At 42.0% G+C, this 16,452-nt stretch overlaps 2 protein-coding genes across 5 annotated transcripts in view; both read left to right on the forward strand.

Moving 5' to 3' along the window:
* The window catches only part of camsap2b (calmodulin regulated spectrin-associated protein family, member 2b), a 29,210-nt gene extending 18,083 nt beyond the window's left edge, over nt 1-11,127 (forward strand). The window contains exons 6-21 of the mRNA XM_020615970.1: nt 7-43; nt 1,594-1,684; nt 1,821-1,922; nt 2,414-2,486; nt 2,588-2,869; nt 3,355-4,081; nt 4,190-4,336; nt 4,424-4,655; nt 4,772-4,955; nt 5,040-5,772; nt 6,351-6,487; nt 6,602-6,816; nt 6,905-7,004; nt 9,201-9,316; nt 9,416-9,534; nt 9,617-11,127. Coding sequence (XP_020471626.1) covers nt 7-43; nt 1,594-1,684; nt 1,821-1,922; nt 2,414-2,486; nt 2,588-2,869; nt 3,355-4,081; nt 4,190-4,336; nt 4,424-4,655; nt 4,772-4,955; nt 5,040-5,772; nt 6,351-6,487; nt 6,602-6,816; nt 6,905-7,004; nt 9,201-9,316; nt 9,416-9,534; nt 9,617-9,916 — 3,595 coding nt within the window. The 3' untranslated portion in view covers nt 9,917-11,127. The remainder of the gene's footprint in view (nt 1-6; nt 44-1,593; nt 1,685-1,820; nt 1,923-2,413; nt 2,487-2,587; nt 2,870-3,354; nt 4,082-4,189; nt 4,337-4,423; nt 4,656-4,771; nt 4,956-5,039; nt 5,773-6,350; nt 6,488-6,601; nt 6,817-6,904; nt 7,005-9,200; nt 9,317-9,415; nt 9,535-9,616) is intronic.
* A 3,590-nt stretch (nt 11,128-14,717) lies between these two features.
* wdr47a (WD repeat domain 47a) overlaps nt 14,718-16,452 on the forward strand; it is a 16,661-nt gene continuing 14,926 nt past the window's right edge. The window contains exon 1 of one of the 4 annotated variants that reach the window (XM_020616060.1): nt 14,718-15,082. The gene's annotated coding sequence lies outside the window, so the exon portion shown is untranslated. Of the gene's footprint in view, nt 15,083-15,115; nt 15,265-16,452 lie in introns of those variants that run through there. The other 3 variants (XM_020616063.1, XM_020616061.1, XM_020616062.1) reach the window with 3 other exon arrangements.

Consider the following 16,452-nt stretch of genomic DNA (forward strand, 5'->3'; position numbering starts at 1 on the left):
CTTCAGCCTGGAGGACATGCTCTACGCACATGCATCCATAAAGGTAGGGAGGCAGATGGTGAAATATTCCTATAAATGAATGTGAAGGATGTGGATTCAGATGTAAGAGTGAAAAGAAGGGAGTTTTGGGGAATAACAAGAGCCAGGTTGACAAATTACAAACAGGCAAAAGTGAGTCATCCATGGAAAAGCTTAATAATGAATATGTGCGTACTGTAGTAGGATTGGTTCTCACAAGGGTTGCTATTGTGTGTATGTGTGTGCTTGTACAGTATTAGGGACAGAAAGATCATTTTGCTACAGTGAGTTTTGCTTTGCTGCCAAATGAACTGAATACGACAGCCTGTGTGTGTTGGTGCTTTTGTAGATGCTACGGGCCAGATACACCCTTCCCCAATCAGAGGAGATTCACAGTCCTGACCCGTCTCTGCCTGTCTCTCTTGTTCTTCTCCCCTCCACAGTCCCACTGTTTGTTTGTTTTTTGTTTGTTTTGTTTTTTTTATCAAACAACAAAATCTGTCAACTTTACAAACAATACAGCTCCTGATTCGCTCAGGCAGAGATAGCCCCATTTCACACACGTGTTCCATTAATAGCAGAATTATTGTACAAGGTAAAAGCATCCTCTTGCAGGCTGACATTAGAAGCGGCACAGCCTGTGTGGGTAAATAGTATGCAGAGAGCGTGGGTAGAAGCATTTGGATTCAAGTCACAGTCCAAGCTGACTGGGAATTTCTGTTCTCCAGAGCAACACAGCAGATAGTTTTCCCACTTTTTGCTCTGTGTTTCTCTCTTTCTTTATTCACTTCTTGTTCTTTACATTGTTTATAGTGTGTTTGTATTGATTATACGGTATAGTGCTATGAAAGTGCAAGTAGGCAAAGGAGGGTGAAAAATGGAGAAGCCTCCATGAAGGCTCCATAAAGGCTCTGCCCATTCACCACAGACTCACTGCCTAATGAATCTTGTGTGTGTGTCCCTTCATTTGATACATTACATAAGAAGAAATGTTGTGCATCATAATGAGCAGTTCACTTTGCTGCCTCCAAAATAAGTGTAGCAGTATAGAGGGAAAGAAATCTTAGTTTTTGTTGGTTTTGTCATTTTATTCCCACTAGATAGAACTAGTTAGTTAGTGTGTGTTTCCTCCACATACAATCATCTGTATAGGCCTCCAGAGCTGTTTATAACATGAATGCATTGATTTTTGATGTGGGTCACTCACTCACTGCTATGTGCATCTACCTGTGCATGTGACATATTTAAGCTAAACTCCAGACGGTGTTTCTCAAGAGGCATATGGGTCTTACATTAAATAACTCGGATGATACATGAATAAATATTCAAGTACATACTCATGCACAAACTCAAACACATCTGAGCCTGTTACTTAGCAACAGTTGGCAGACCATGACCTCAGTGATCAGTCAAAACACTTTCGTACTGCAATTTCATCTTTATGGAGACAAACGGGGAGAAGGAGCTACAGCTGCAAAGATCCAAATGTTGTGATAATGACGTTGATAAATATCCTTTTGTATGACTGCAACATTAACCACAAAAATGTGTGTGTTTGTGTGCATGGTCTTACAGAGTAACTACCTGGTGTTTATGGCTGAGCTTTTCTGGTGGTTTGAAGTGGTTAAGCCCTCATTTGTACAGCCCAGAGTCTTCAACCCAAACGGTACAGTGCTATATCAGTGCAATATCGGCATGCTATTTGTTCACAGGTATCATGATGGTAACTGGTAACTTGAAAGTTAATTCAAAGTTACAAATCAGTGTTACATGTATGACATATTTTGTGTTGTCTTCTGCAGTCTGTGAGCTTGTGTCCTGTAGAAATATGGCTGCTTTTCCCAGTCCCGTCAAACAAAACTATGCAGACAGACCTGACAGCCCAGAGAATATCCCTGCTGAAGGTAAAATATATTAAGTGGCACACCAGTACTGTATGCAGAGAAAACCATTTTGTTATAGCCTCTAAGAGGACCCTGCCAGGTGCATCCCCTCTAAGGCATTCTGGGGGACCCAATGGTACAATATATACATGAGTTTGCTAGGGCAAAGATTATGTATACTCATAGAAATCACATTGGTCATTTACAGCAACGGTTGAGGGTATATCTTTAGTGATCATGGGGACACAGATATGCTGCTGGCTGGCTGATCGTAGGTAAGACCCGGTCAGGTAAAACAGAGGGTCCTGCTGATATGCAGTAGTTACTTGGGGGCTTGAATACAGAACACTAGAGAAAAGTGTGGATGTGTTTTGTTTTGAAACCAGAGGCCCTCTAGTGGCAGATTTAGAGTTATGCAGTAATGCTCCCCTACTGCATTTGAATCCTGTACTTAAAAATGTAGCTATTATAGATTCAGTAATATACTTAAACAAACTACTCTGTGTCTGCAGCAGGCATAATTAAGAGATCTACCTCCATGTCCTATGTAGATGGTTGTGTTGGAACGTGGCCCAAAGAAAAACGGTTAGTTCATGAACTCTATCAGCCCTACATTCCTTCACTGACCTACAACGCAGTCTGTTGTTTCCCTGTTACTCTAACGGCAAATGACCCTCCTCCCTCAGCTCCTCCTCTCAGGGGATCTCCTTTGAGATTCCTCTGGAGGGAGACCAAATGGTGCCACCCTGTGAAGCCCCATCCCTCCGTGGTATGACCCGCTCTGCCAGCAGTGACGGTCTTGGGTTCAAAGTTCACTATGCATCTCGAGGAGGCATGAAGCGCCACCTCTCCCTCATGCCCACCAGAGTAAATGGCCAGGGCAGACACATACCAGAGGAGGCCGAGGGCTTCACCCCACACAAACCCCTGGGGCGGAACAACACATTCTCCATCAAGAACCAAAGCAGGTACGGCACAGTGAGGCGTTAGTAGATATTACATTATCCTGTAAATTGTAAGTTTAAAGGGGTAAGCTTTTACTTTTGGAGAATTTTATAATATTTGTTATGTGAGACAAATTCATTATTGGCATTATTAAGTTTACTGGTTAAATGATTATCACAGTTTTGCTCAGCTGAATTCATTTATTCAGTGTGCTGGGTCAGACAGTAGCTATTAATAAAGCCATATATCTTGTGTTCATTTGCTTAGTGATAGTGATTAATGATTGTTTTTCTTAAAAATCTACATAAAAAATTTTGAAAATTACAGACTAATTGCAAATGAATTATTTGATCAGCAACCACATGTCTGTATGATGTTATAGCACATCTGATTTGGATCAGGTCTAATTACATCTCATTTTATAGTATATAGTATAATAAATGTAGATACATAAATATTATATGTATTTTATGTGAAATTAGCATCCATCATCTTTCACTATCTTTAGGTGCTCCAATGGAGTCCTCCCGGACAGCAACCACAGCTCCAACAATCACCATTGCAATCACAGTGGCCCCATCAGCCCGTCAACCCCTCCAAGCATTGAGGAGGCCCTGAAGATTATCCATGACACAGAAAGGCCAAACGCAAGCCTGGGCATGGGCGACGGAGACAGTGGCTTCTTTCTCCATGGTGCGCAGCCGTCAGATCCTCCAGGGGTCCAAGGTCAAGGCGACGACCTAGGTTCAACTAAGGGTCAGCTGAATGACCACGACCCCACCTCCGTGTCCACTGATGAAGTTGACACTGGCATCCAAGTGAGGACTGAGGACATCCAGAGCTTGGATGAGGACTCCTCTTCTCTTAGAGACTATTCAGATATGGACCCAGACTGTGAGGCCATGACCAGGTCATGCCCTCTGCCTGACCGTCCAGAGAAGGGGGAAAACAGGGAAGGAGGACACAAAGGGGTCGGTGACACTAACCTTCAATGTGAGAGGGGAGATGGAGGTGACAGGAGCAGTCCCTATCCCAGTTCAGCACCCACACTCCACAGATCTCACACTGTCAGCCCCGTCTCATCCTCTGGTGGCTCTGGAGGAGGCATGGTGCGGATGACAAGCTTTGCAGAGCAGAAGTTCAGGAAATTAGAGGGGAAGAGTAGTGGAGGAACCACACCAGAGAGTTCAGACCTCAGCGTGCCATATGCACACCCCAGAAATACCACTTCTCAGGTTTCTGACTTACTCTGTTATTCAGTCTTTTTGCAGAGGGAGAAATAGTCTGAGTTGATGTAGATTAGCTTTGAATTAATATTAATGATCTTTGCCCTGTTTTTCTAGATCTCTTCACCTCCTTTGCCAATCACATCTCCAACTCCTGCAGTGCCAACCCCAAGAGACCCCTCCCACCTTATAGCCTCAGAGATGATTCAGCTGAGAATGAAGCTAGAAGAAAAACGCAGAGCCATTGAGGCCCAGAAGAAGAAGGTAAACAGATACAGACAAACAAAGATGGCCAGTAGTGTAGCTTTAAGTGTAAAAGTTCACATCATGTCACACTTATCACATTTCCAGGTGGAAGCAGCTTTTACCCGCCATCGCCAGAGGATGGGCAGAACAGCCTTTCTGAATGTAGTGAAAAGAAAAGGAGTCACTTCTCCCCTCAGCTCAAGCTCAGGGGGAGCAGAAACCCCCTCCCCAGAGGTACTCACATCCTCTAAGGAAACTAGCCAGGGCAGCATAGAGCGGGCAGAGAGATGCAAACCAGATGGAGCTGCCCCCAAATCTCCCTGTGAGGATGGTGGAGGTGGGCCAACAACAGAAGTTACTGACTGATCTATGAGTTTATAAAATGTTAAGAAAACTGCTGAAATTGTGTGTTTTCAAGGACTGACCAAGATATTTGTGCATGTGGTAATACAGGTGTGGCTCCAGGAGAAATCGACCTTGCAGAATACACACGCTCCATTGAGAGGCTGAACACGTCACTGGGCTTCCTGCAGACAGAGATGCAGCGTTTGGCCCAGCAGCAGGAGAAGATCATGGCCATGAGAGAGCAGCAGCAGCAAGCCTGGGTCATTCCTCCACCTGCTCCATCTCCACACAGGTATCACGTGGTAAATATTCATGTTGTCAGAAAAATAATTTTTTCATGATTATATAAACACTTGTGGGTGTTTGTTCCACACAGGCAGCTCCGTGAGTTGCGTAGCAGTAGTGTAACAGGCCGGGGATCAGGCCAAGGCTCTGTGGGGTCGCTGTCCCCCATCCTGTCTTCGTCCGGGTCTCCTCGTGACCCCAATCACTCCCCTGCTGGCATCAAGCGGAGACCAGCCTCCTTCCATGCCAGGACACCTCGGACTCCACGACCAAATGACCTGAAGGTCACTCCCTTCAGCCGAATGCTAAACACCCCGACCTCAGTGGACAGCCTACCCAGACTGAGACGTTTCACCACCAGTCAAACCCAGCTCAGCTCTTTTGCCTACTTGAGTCATGATGAGGGGCCTGGGGAAAACAAGAACCAAGAGGCCAAGAACAACAAAGAAAAGAGTAAAGACAAAGAAGAGACAGTGGCAAAGAAGAGTGCTGGCACTCCTCAGCCTCCCACTAAAGAAGCAGCAAAAGAGAAGGATTATCAGCAGCGACAGGGGGAGAGGAGAGAGGCAGAGCAGGCTCAGTCGAAGGCTGAAGTCAAACAGTCAAGGACATCACAGATGTTGTGTCAGCCAGTGTCTGAGATCCAAGGGCCCACTGGCAGCAGGCTCAAAGGAGACCCCCAGGACAGGAGAGACTTGGTGGAGGTGCCTCTGTCTGGGTTTAAGCCTCCAGATGGTGGCAGTGAGGAGACAACTATAGAAGAAGAAGCTGGAGGTGACACTTGTGGAGAAGACCAAAAGATGTGCTGTGGATTCTTCTTCAAGGTGAGCTACATATTTTGGATTTGCTTGACATGTGTCCTTCAGGAGTAACACAAATGGCCTTTCTTCCTGTTTAACCTTGGCAGCTTTGCTTGCATCAGATCAGCTCTTATTCCTGTGTTGTCCCAAACAAATGATTGGTTATTGCAGTACAGTGCAGCAGATGGTAAAGTTAGTTGCACCTGTATTTGACAAGCATTGTCATGTGTGCCTCCTGCCCTGGCTTGCAGCCCCCAAGTGGCCCCCACCCCCTAGTTTGGATACAACTACAATCAAACTATGATCACATAGTGTATTAGAGCTGTGATTATAGAGCAATGTCAGTTCTTTTGTTAACATAAGGTCAATATTTGCCTATTTAAACACCACTTTCCCCCAGACTTGAGTGAATGCTTTTAATTTATGCATGAATTTAATGTTGTCAAATAAAAATATTTCCTTTAAAAACGGCTCATGTAACTATCAGGATTCCGCACCCTCTCATTTCTCATTTGATTTCTGAGAGGACAAATGACAAAAATATAGACATCATTGTCTTACTGATCCTTTATAAACTATGGTTATGTTTCATTAAACATCAGGATGATGTGAAAGGGGAAGAGGACATGGCAGCAAAGAAAGCAGCGCTGCTAGAGAAGAGGCTGAGAAGGGAGAAGGAGGCTCAGGAAAGGAAACAACAGCAGGAGCTCGACCAGGAGCATAAGAGAGAAGCTGCACGGTCTGTTTATGGGGTTATAGCAGACACGAGGCTGTCCTGCTCTGTTGAAAACAACAATGTACAGAAATCATTTTTCTCAGGTTAAAGAATCCTAATTGTTTTCTCCTCCTGCAGGTTGAAAGCAGAGGAGGAGCAGCAGAAGAAGGATGAAGAAAAAGCGAGGAAGGAATACATCAGGAATGAGTATTTGAGGAGGAAGCAGCTCAAGCTGATGGAGGACATGAATGAAGTCATCAAGCCTCGATCTGGAAGTCTCAAGAAGAAGCCACGTCCCAAGTCCATCCACAGGGACCTCACAGAGTTGTCTACTCCTCCTGTCAGAGCAACAGGTGAGCACAACACAAAGAGCATGCTCAAACACACAGTATCACTACACAGCAGCCACTTGATCCATGATTGAACGTTGTTATGTTGTAGGGGTGCATCCTCGAGGCTTCTCAGTATCTAGTGTTTCTTTGGCATCGCTCAGTCTTGCTGACAATGACAGAGACCAGCCAAATAACAGGAAGAACAACAGGTAAGACCCACTTTCTGTCTGTGGGTGGGATTAGATACATCATTTAATTTATGTTAAAAAAAATACCAAAACAAATATTGTAATTGTAGTCTAAGATTTACTTTAAAAAACAAAGAATTACACCTCTCATTTAGGTGGAAAATACAAAACAAAAACACTGACACTGTACAGTAATCACGCACCAACACTGTGTGCTCTTATCTTTCAAGATGACACAGATCAGTTACTTTCTTGATTCCAAGATCTTTGGTCTTCTTTAGACATCTTCATTCTCATCCAAAATCAGAGTTACTAATCAAAATTGTCCAACAAATATGAGCTGACTTCAGTTTTCATGTGCACTTTACATGCAACATCAAGTTCCTTACAGTCATATGTAGTTTTAGATTACATCAATATCACACTAGTTATGTTTATACAAAAGTAGCTACAGCAAGGATCTTAGAAAAACCTTTATTTCAGTTTTACCTTTTTAAATACTACACTTGGTTTCTGCAGCTGAGCAGTGTTTTTTTTTTATAGAGTGCCGTAGTAGTGAGTCCTAAAACCTAGAAGGGAGTCAGCCTTTTCAGCAACTTCCACTTTCCTCGCACTGAAGTCAGTGGGTTTTTTTAATGGGTTTTTGGTTGGACGCTTGAAATAAGGTCTGTGACTAACACAAGGTCAGTACATTTTCACATTTTGTTCTGTGACATAAAGTACATTAGTAAGTACTCCACTCGTGATTTTTAATGATTTCATGAGTCTTAAAAAAGGCTGTTGCTAGCAAGTGGTTAAATGTGACTGTAGAGGCTATCTGGGATATTAAATGTCATCCTTTACAGCCTCATTATGTTTAAACTCACACACTTGTAAACTATTCTAACTGACTGACCCAGCCATCATCACTAGCTGGATCAGGTCACGCTAAGAGGAAAGGATTTTGTAGCAGAAGTAAGTGCTAGAAATCAGCGATGCTGACATTATGGGACTGTGGTGTAGTTTGTTTATAGCCTAACAATAGTTTTTTATGTCTGGTGATTGTATTTTTGGCTTCAGAAATCATAAAGTGGTGTTCACCTGAAGATTATCTTGCTGAGCAACGTGTATACAGTATGTCATAAACTGTTGTCACAGAGCTTATTTTCTGCAATAAACCAAAAGCCTTTTGAAAAATCCCATTGGCTTTTTGTCGAAGGAACTAAGGTGATGCTAACTTCTGGGCTGGCCTACAAAAATATGTCACCCCATGGCACTCTATTGTTTCACCATTTTTACGCTCACTTCCACAATTTAAGTCATAACATTTAAACCTCCCACCCCACATTTCCTTACTGCCCCCAGTTATTAAACACTCAGCTATCGGTTTTATTAATGAAATTATTGCTATCATATATTAAGTCTCTGACATGACTTGTTTATGGTCTCCTTATGGTTATTGCACTTATGGTTTTCTGGTTTACAGTGTGCAGCTGGATTCTCTTTTATCCTTCTCTGCTTTTTTCTTTAGTTTTTTGCATGCATCCTGCAGAAGCAATAAAGTAGCTTCTGCCCATATCCCGTTCTTTCTAAGTTCTCCCAAAGAAAGAAAGGGCAGGTTAGTAATGCTCCGAAAAGACGTGCTTGGATAGATGACGTGTAGTAAACTACTGTAAATACGTATAGATCCATGTAACTTAGACTCAGCCTGCTTTCATCCAATTAATGACATTCATTCAACACAGATGCATAAAAGAAGACAGACGTGTTAACCTTCAATTCTTTTTGTATATTCTGTAGTAAAGTCCCTGCATGGCTGAGCTGTTTCTGACTCAGTTCCCCTGCTCTTTATCCTCTATCATTCGCACTCAGGCTGTTATTTGCTTTCTGCTCTGCGCTGGCTGCTCCGCGCTTTACCACTGTGTTTGCTGTTTCCACCACAAGTACTTGAGATCATCTCTGGCAGTACTGTAACCATAAAGACTTTGCTTTGCTTGTCTGAACATGCCTCTCTATCCTTCACTGCACAGCATTGTCAGAGTATGTACAGTTTGATGTAACGCAAGAAAACAGCAAAGGCAGGGTTTAGAGAATTGTGTCACGGTGTCTGACTTTGTTTCAACACATCTCTCTGTGTTTTTGTTTGTGTGCATGTCTGTATGCTCTCATTCCGTACCTTATCCGCCTTTATGTGTTTGTTGTCATATTTGTCATTTTGCTGTATGTACTCGTCTCCAGGCCAGACTCTGCAGAAGGCTTTTCTTCTTGTCCTTCGGCTGGTAGTCGTAACGGAGAGAAGGACTGGGAAAATGATTCTACTACCTCCTCCACTCCCTCCAACACTGAATACACAGGTATTAGAACCACTGTTTATTAGTTCATGTACTGTACATTTACATAGCTACTGTACAGAAAATGATCATTGTAAACCTGCACTTTCTTCTCTTCCCCAGGACCCAAACTATACAAGGAGCCCAGCGCCAAGTCTAACAAACACATCATCCAGAATGCCCTGGCTCACTGTTGCCTCGCTGGCAAGGTCAACGAAGGGCAGAAAAACAAGATACTTGATGTATGTCTAGCATTTATATGGATGTGTGTTGCATTAAGAAGATATTCTGCACTTACTGATTTTTCTCTGTGATTTGCTGTAGGAAATGGAAAAATCTGAAGCCAATAACTTCCTCGTGTTGTTCCGTGATGCCGGATGCCAGTTCAGGTCTGTGTATACTTACTGTCCCGAGACCGAGGAGATCACCAAGCTGGCTGGCATCGGGCCAAGAAGCATCAAGACTAAGATGATTGAGGGCCTGTATAAGTACAACTCAGACAGGAAGCAGTTCAGCCAGATCCCAGCCAAAACCATGTCCGCCAGTGTGGATGCCATCACCATTGCCAGCCATTTATGGCAGACTAAGAAGCAGGGGACACCCAAAAAACTCCAGCCTAAGTAGTGCCAGATGGTCATGCAACATTTGGACAGGCTTCTCTGGAATGAATACAGACAAATTAATGGATTTTACTTTTGTATTAAAGGGATACAAGGTCTCCCTGGTAAAAACTACAACTGGAATGTTGAACACAAGTTGGCCTCACAGATGTTGTTGTTACAGTACAGAGCTGACTGTTACGCTCTGGACTACTTAAATGAGGCACAAGTGTGTACTTGTCAGCATGTAAATCTATGTTTTTGTGTGCCAAAAAAAAAAGAAGAAGATAAAAGGTGGACCAATGCCTTACCTAGGTGAACCACTGAAGCACTGAATGTCACTCCTCTAAAAGAGGCAGTTTGGTTTCTCTTTGTTGATCATGTGTGGCCTTATGCTTGTTTTGTGTCATATGGATGTGCTGTGAGTGTTGGTGTCATTTTGTCAGCAACTGTTGAAAAAGTCTGTTGTGGTATAGGAGAGGTTGTGCATACACAGGTCTGGGGTCAGATTACACTCCCTCCAGGTATGTTTAAAGGGTGGTCTGTCTGATCTGTGATCAGGTAGAAGCAGCATTTTTATGAGTTTTGCTGCTATACAGGCATGTTTTTTTTATGACTGAAAAACCTATAAACAGTTCAAATTTGTGTATGTGTGCGTATAGTGAAGTGCCAAGAAGAGTGAGGAAAATACCTCATCTGGTGATTGCAGTTACTTTCCAAAAGTGTGTAGTTGTGAAACAAATGTAGTATCATCGAACAGCTCTGGAAAGCACCTGCAATAGATTCTTAATTTATTTCATTTTGATAATGCTTTGAAGATATTTTAAACAAAACCATCTCAGATTTTACTCAAGAAACATAATATACGATACATATGTAAGTTAAATTACTTTGTATATAATGGCAGTTTCATTCCAAATGAACAAGTCACCCTGTAGTAGCTTTTGAGTAGCTTTTATAATTTATCATGTTTGTGTATCTGTATGTTGTCTTTTGGGGCCTTTTATTGTGCTACTAATGCAAAGAGTGTGATCACTCAACACTGATAAAACTATCATTAGTAGTAGAACAGACAGAAAACCCACACTGTGTCATCAGTCTGTGATTTAGAGTAAAATAGAGTAATTTGAAGAGTCTTCATGGATCATGCAGCAGTAGGAACCACTGACTGTATATAGGATGGACAGCTCCCAGAAGTGAAGCCACCTGGTGGCTGGTTGCAGTATAGGTCATAAATCCCGCCTCCTCCATGTTAGCAGATTGGACATGAGCAAAACAAAAAAACTCAAAATATGAATCAAATGATGTTTTTTTTTTCCCCAGAGGTGATTTCTGTTGTTTTTGATAGATATTTTCATGCTGATGTGTGTATAACGGGTCATTTTTCAGGTAATTGTGTTTTTAATAAGTTTGATTTGATTATATACAATCTTGCTTGCACAAAAGCAAGATGGCAGCTGCCATATTCACGATATTTTGACTTGACTGTTGCATAATGGAGGGAAGTGGTGACGCCATGTCCATCGTATATACAGTCAACGGATGGAACTAACAGAGACACAAAATGTGTCTTTTATGTGGATATTGTCTTAATTGTGAGATCTTGATTACCCTCAAAATATAGTCCACAGCTGTAAATAAATGAATTCACCTATCTTAGCACAGGCCCTGTCTAGTGTCCTGCCCAGTCTAATCAAAGATGTTTCCACTTCAGGACTGTGCTTGTTACTTTACTTTTACATTACTATTACATTTTTTTTATCATGTGTTCCTTCACTGTGTGTTGACACTGTACAGATATATTTTGGCATATAGAAGTATTTTTTGTAACATTTACTTGTTGGAGATGTGTACTGATGAAGCAGTGCAGTTGTTGAGGAAAGTGTGTTGAAAGCAAAGTGTAGCTGAGGAGGCAAGTTAAGTCTTATTGAGGATTACTGTGCTATTGTATGAAATCCAGTACCTATACTGAGAAAATCATAGTATTTTTTCCAACTCAGAATTTTTCTCTTCAGTTAAATAAATATGCTCAACTGTTCATGAATTTTTGTTGTTTTTTAGCTTTATTATATTGCCAGCTATCAGCAGTACTCATGGTGTCTCATTTCATAACCCTGTGTTGTCCGATTCAGTTGTAATTCACTATGATTCGCCAGTGTTTTGAATCACTATACCACTTATCCTTGTCGTTTCAAATATATACGTTTGTAACAAAAGTATGCACCTATCTAGTATCTTTGTCATCATCATATTTGGGGCTACATGGCAAGACGTTGTTGTTGGGCTACTAATGAGCCTCGCCAGCCACCATCTATGCATTGTGTGAACAGTATGTACCAACCACTACTCCTATGGAGTTGTACTCCCTGGCCCCAAAGTAGGGTTAGGAATATGAGCCTCACAAGCACATTATAAATAAAATTAATAAGGGTCTTCAATTTTGACACAGGGCTGAAACATGGGATAATAATATCAAGTCAAGTTGATTTTATTTACAGCCTAATATTACAAATCACAATTGTGCCTCAAGGGGATTTGCAGTCTGTACAGCATTTGATGCCTTCTAGTCTTAGACCTTTTGTGTGCTCTCCCTGCTGCTGTTTTCACTCTACACCAATGACTGCACCTCAGAGGACCCTTCTGTTACGTAAACTCCTAAAGTTTGCAGATGACACAGTGTCATCAGTCTCATCTGAGACGGTGACGAGTCAGCCTACAGACAGGGGTTGAACAGCTGGTCCTGTGGTGAGGTCACAACAACCTGGAGCTGAACATGCTCAAAACAGTGGAGATGACAGTGGACTTTAGGAGGAGTCCCCCCATCCTACTCCTCCTTACCTTACTCAGCAGCACTCTATCAGCAGTAGAGTCCTTCAAGCCCCTGGGCTCCACTATCTCCCAGGACCTGAAGTGGACATCCAACATCAGCACCATCATCAAGGTGGAACCAAAAGGCTGTACTTCCTGCTCCAGCTTAGGAAGTTCAACCTGCCTCAAGAGCTGCTGTCACAGCTCTACAGAGGAATCATTGAGTCTGTTTATTGCTCATCCATCACCATCTGGTTTGGCTCAGCAACAAAACAGGACAGGAACAGACTACTGCAGACAGTCAGGACTCCAGAAAGAACCATCAGTGCCAGCCTGCCCTCCATGGAGGACGTGTACACTTCAAGGGCCAAAAGGTGAGCAGAGAAGATTTCTGCAGACCCCTCGCACCCTGGACACAAACAGTTTGAACTCCTCCCCTCTGGACAGGACAACAACCCTCACTGCAATGCATGTAAATACACTTTTGTATAAATTGATCTGGAAAATGCATCTAAACTGTGTCTATGTATAGTTATCTATTTATAAGTACTTTAATTTTTTTCCTAATGCATTTTTCTTGTTTGCACATTCTTTTTTTTCTTTTTGTTTCTCAGCCTTATATTGTTTACTTGTCTGTTCACTGCTTTACCGAAGGACTTCTACATGCACATTGAAAGCAACTGTACAAGAGTCAAAGTCCTGGTGTGTCCAACACACCTGGCCAATAAAGCTGATTCTGATTAGGACACGGGCAGGCTCCCTAAAGCAAGTCTTCATCATGAAGAAAGTTTGAAGGAACTTGTGGAAGAGTAACAGAGGATGGATACTTTCTCCAGGAAGGACAGACATGAAACAGTTAATCAAATTACCAACATCCACTGACATTCAATGAGGCTTGAGTTCTCTTGGGGCCCCAGAGGGTCTTAGGGCCCAGCTTTGAGCATTACTGTGACATGTAGGCTGTGCAAACACAGACCCTCAGGAACTACAACAGCAAAACCAAACACTTGTCATTTTATCATTGTCAAAGATGCTGTGAATTTCTGCCCAGAAAACAACAAGAAACCATTTTCTCAGGCAAATATTACAGTATATATTCTGCTTTAATAAGACATTAAATAATGCTGAAAATCTGTATTTTTTATATTAATTTGTTATAACAATGAATGCAAGGTATTTTTCAAAATTGACATGTTCTGACTTGTTCATTTATTAAAGCTCCTTTGCTGTAACAGGAAAGTGAAACACATATAATATCACTTCAAAATACTTGAGGCACTTCAGACGGTGACATAGAGATGCACGGAGGAGCCATAGAGGACCAGTCCCAATGAAGATGGTAGGCATACGGAGGCATACAGTAAACAGCTTCAACAAGTTTCTTCCATTGTTTTGGTCAGGCCAGATGATACATACCAGCAACATACATGAAATACAGCACAAGTCCTGGAGCACAGACACTGTAAAAGCCCTGCTAACTGTAAGGACACTGTAAGATCAAGACGCACACTGGAATAGACACAAAATGACCTCTACACTAAATGGTTGCATAGTGATTTTCATCACTTCATGGCCATTTATTTTGGTGGTTTCCATTCTTCCAAAAGATATTCCCTCATTTGGTGTTTTGATGGTGGTGGTGGACATGCTGTCCATGCCTTTGATGGTGGTGGTGGACATGCTGTCCAACACTTCAGTCCAAAATCTCCCATAGGTGTTCAAGTGGGTTGAAGTCTGGTGATAGTGAAGACCACAGCATATGATTCATATCATTTTCATACTCATCAAACTATTAAGTGACCCATTTTGCCTATGGATGGGGTCATGGGTCACTGTCATCCTGGAAGACACCACTCATTTATCCAAGTTTTCCTTTAATTTGTCACCTGTCTATATTTGTGGGTTAAGCCCAGGGACTCCCTGGCCTATACACTCAGTAATCTATCCATGCCAGGCAATGAGTGATGAAAGTAAAATCTGTTGAAAAGGATGGACCTATGATAAAGGGCCCCTCATTTCAAACACTTTGCACGCCTTTGTCTGTTGGCCAGTATATTTGAAATGCTCCTTTGTATCACCTATCTCCTTTCACAATAACATCCCATAATTTCTGTTCCAGCAGCTCCATGCTGCAGATGATGTGAAGTTCGGGTGTGTGGAGGATGGATGGAGGCGGTGCTCCTGCAGACAGCAGCAGACCGCAGCGGAGCGACAGAGAAAGATCCAGCAAGGAGGGGACACAGTCAGACAAGGAGGACGGACACCCAGGCAGGCGAGACAAACAGCACCGACAATACCGAGCGGTGCCGTCGTGACAGCGTCTGTCAACAGCGCAGAAACGCCGAGGGGACAGCATTTTCATCCCATGTATTATTAGGAACAGGTGAGCATTAATCTTGGCACAGAGGTGGATTTGTGTTGTTGTTGGGGAGGTTGTCAATGCGCACCCCGCCCATCCAGCTAACTAGCGGATGATGCCTCGCTCCCCTCGGCCTGGCTAGCTAGCCAGCCTCCCCTTTCAGCAAACCTCCGGGTAAATTAGTCGGCTTTGTATGAGCTCAAACGGTAACTAGCTATTTTTGTTGGGTTCGCTCTAATCCGGTAGCTGTGCAAAGCTAACAATTAGCCTAAGCTTCTTATACAGTTGGACTTGTGGCTTAGTGCCAATGTTATTAGCTAACCATCTCTCATGCTAGTTTAGCCGGGCTGCAGAGCTTGTGTGTGTGTGCTTGTTGGTTATTTGTAAGATCAGCAAAGTTGATTTATTGCTAGTTTTGAATCCACCCATGTGTCAACAGTTAGTTAGCTATACCGTGTATCTGAGGCTGTTTAATATCATGATAGTAATATAAGACAATACCCCATCTGTAAACACAACATATGGAGGAGTGTGCATCCTTTCAAGCTAAGTTATGTAAGTTTTATAAATTACTGTCTTGACTCAAAAGCCTCTTTTGCCCTCCTTAAATCGTATCTGTGTTATCATAACTCTTTGACACATTTAGTTTGAATGTGATCAAGGAGTAACATACTGCAGACACACTTCACTGATGAGGAATGTTTATTATAATATAAAGATTAACCTTTATTAATATCGCTACAGCAGCAAAGATGGGTACTTTATTGATCCCGAGGGAAATTCAGGAAGGGGAAAGAAGGGATAGAAACAAGGTGCTGGTGTTAAGAATAGAAAAGTAACAGACAAAGTATTGTCAATATAAACAAAAATCTAAATCAATCATTTAAAACATAAATATAATGCAAAGTAAAACAATATTGATTTGATTTGATTTGATTTATTCTTTCAAGCATGTAAAGACAGTTGATATATCAACACACATAATTTTACACATATACAACAAATGCTAATCCAATATCAATTTGCTTATACCTAGTACATGCTTGAATGGAGTAGGAAGAAGTCAGACTTATCCAGTCCTACCCCATGACATCATCTTACCATCATTGGTTTGCAAGCAGTATCTCTACATAAATAATTCTCTTCTACACCACACAAGTAATATACTAAAAAAATTATAACAGAGTGTTAACATTCTTACATAATTACATTCTTAAATAATTATCTTCTACACCACACAAGTAACATACTAAAGAATTAATACAAGGTGTTAACATTCATACACCACACCCACAATGTTCCATCTAATCAATCATTAAGCCTGTTCTTGAATATATCTTGATTGACACATACCTTTATATTTATGTTTAAACTCATCAATTCTAGTACTATTT

Source organism: Monopterus albus, unplaced genomic scaffold (assembly GCF_001952655.1).
Source record: "Monopterus albus unplaced genomic scaffold, M_albus_1.0 scaffold172.1, whole genome shotgun sequence".
Taxonomy (NCBI): domain Eukaryota; kingdom Metazoa; phylum Chordata; class Actinopteri; order Synbranchiformes; family Synbranchidae; genus Monopterus; species Monopterus albus.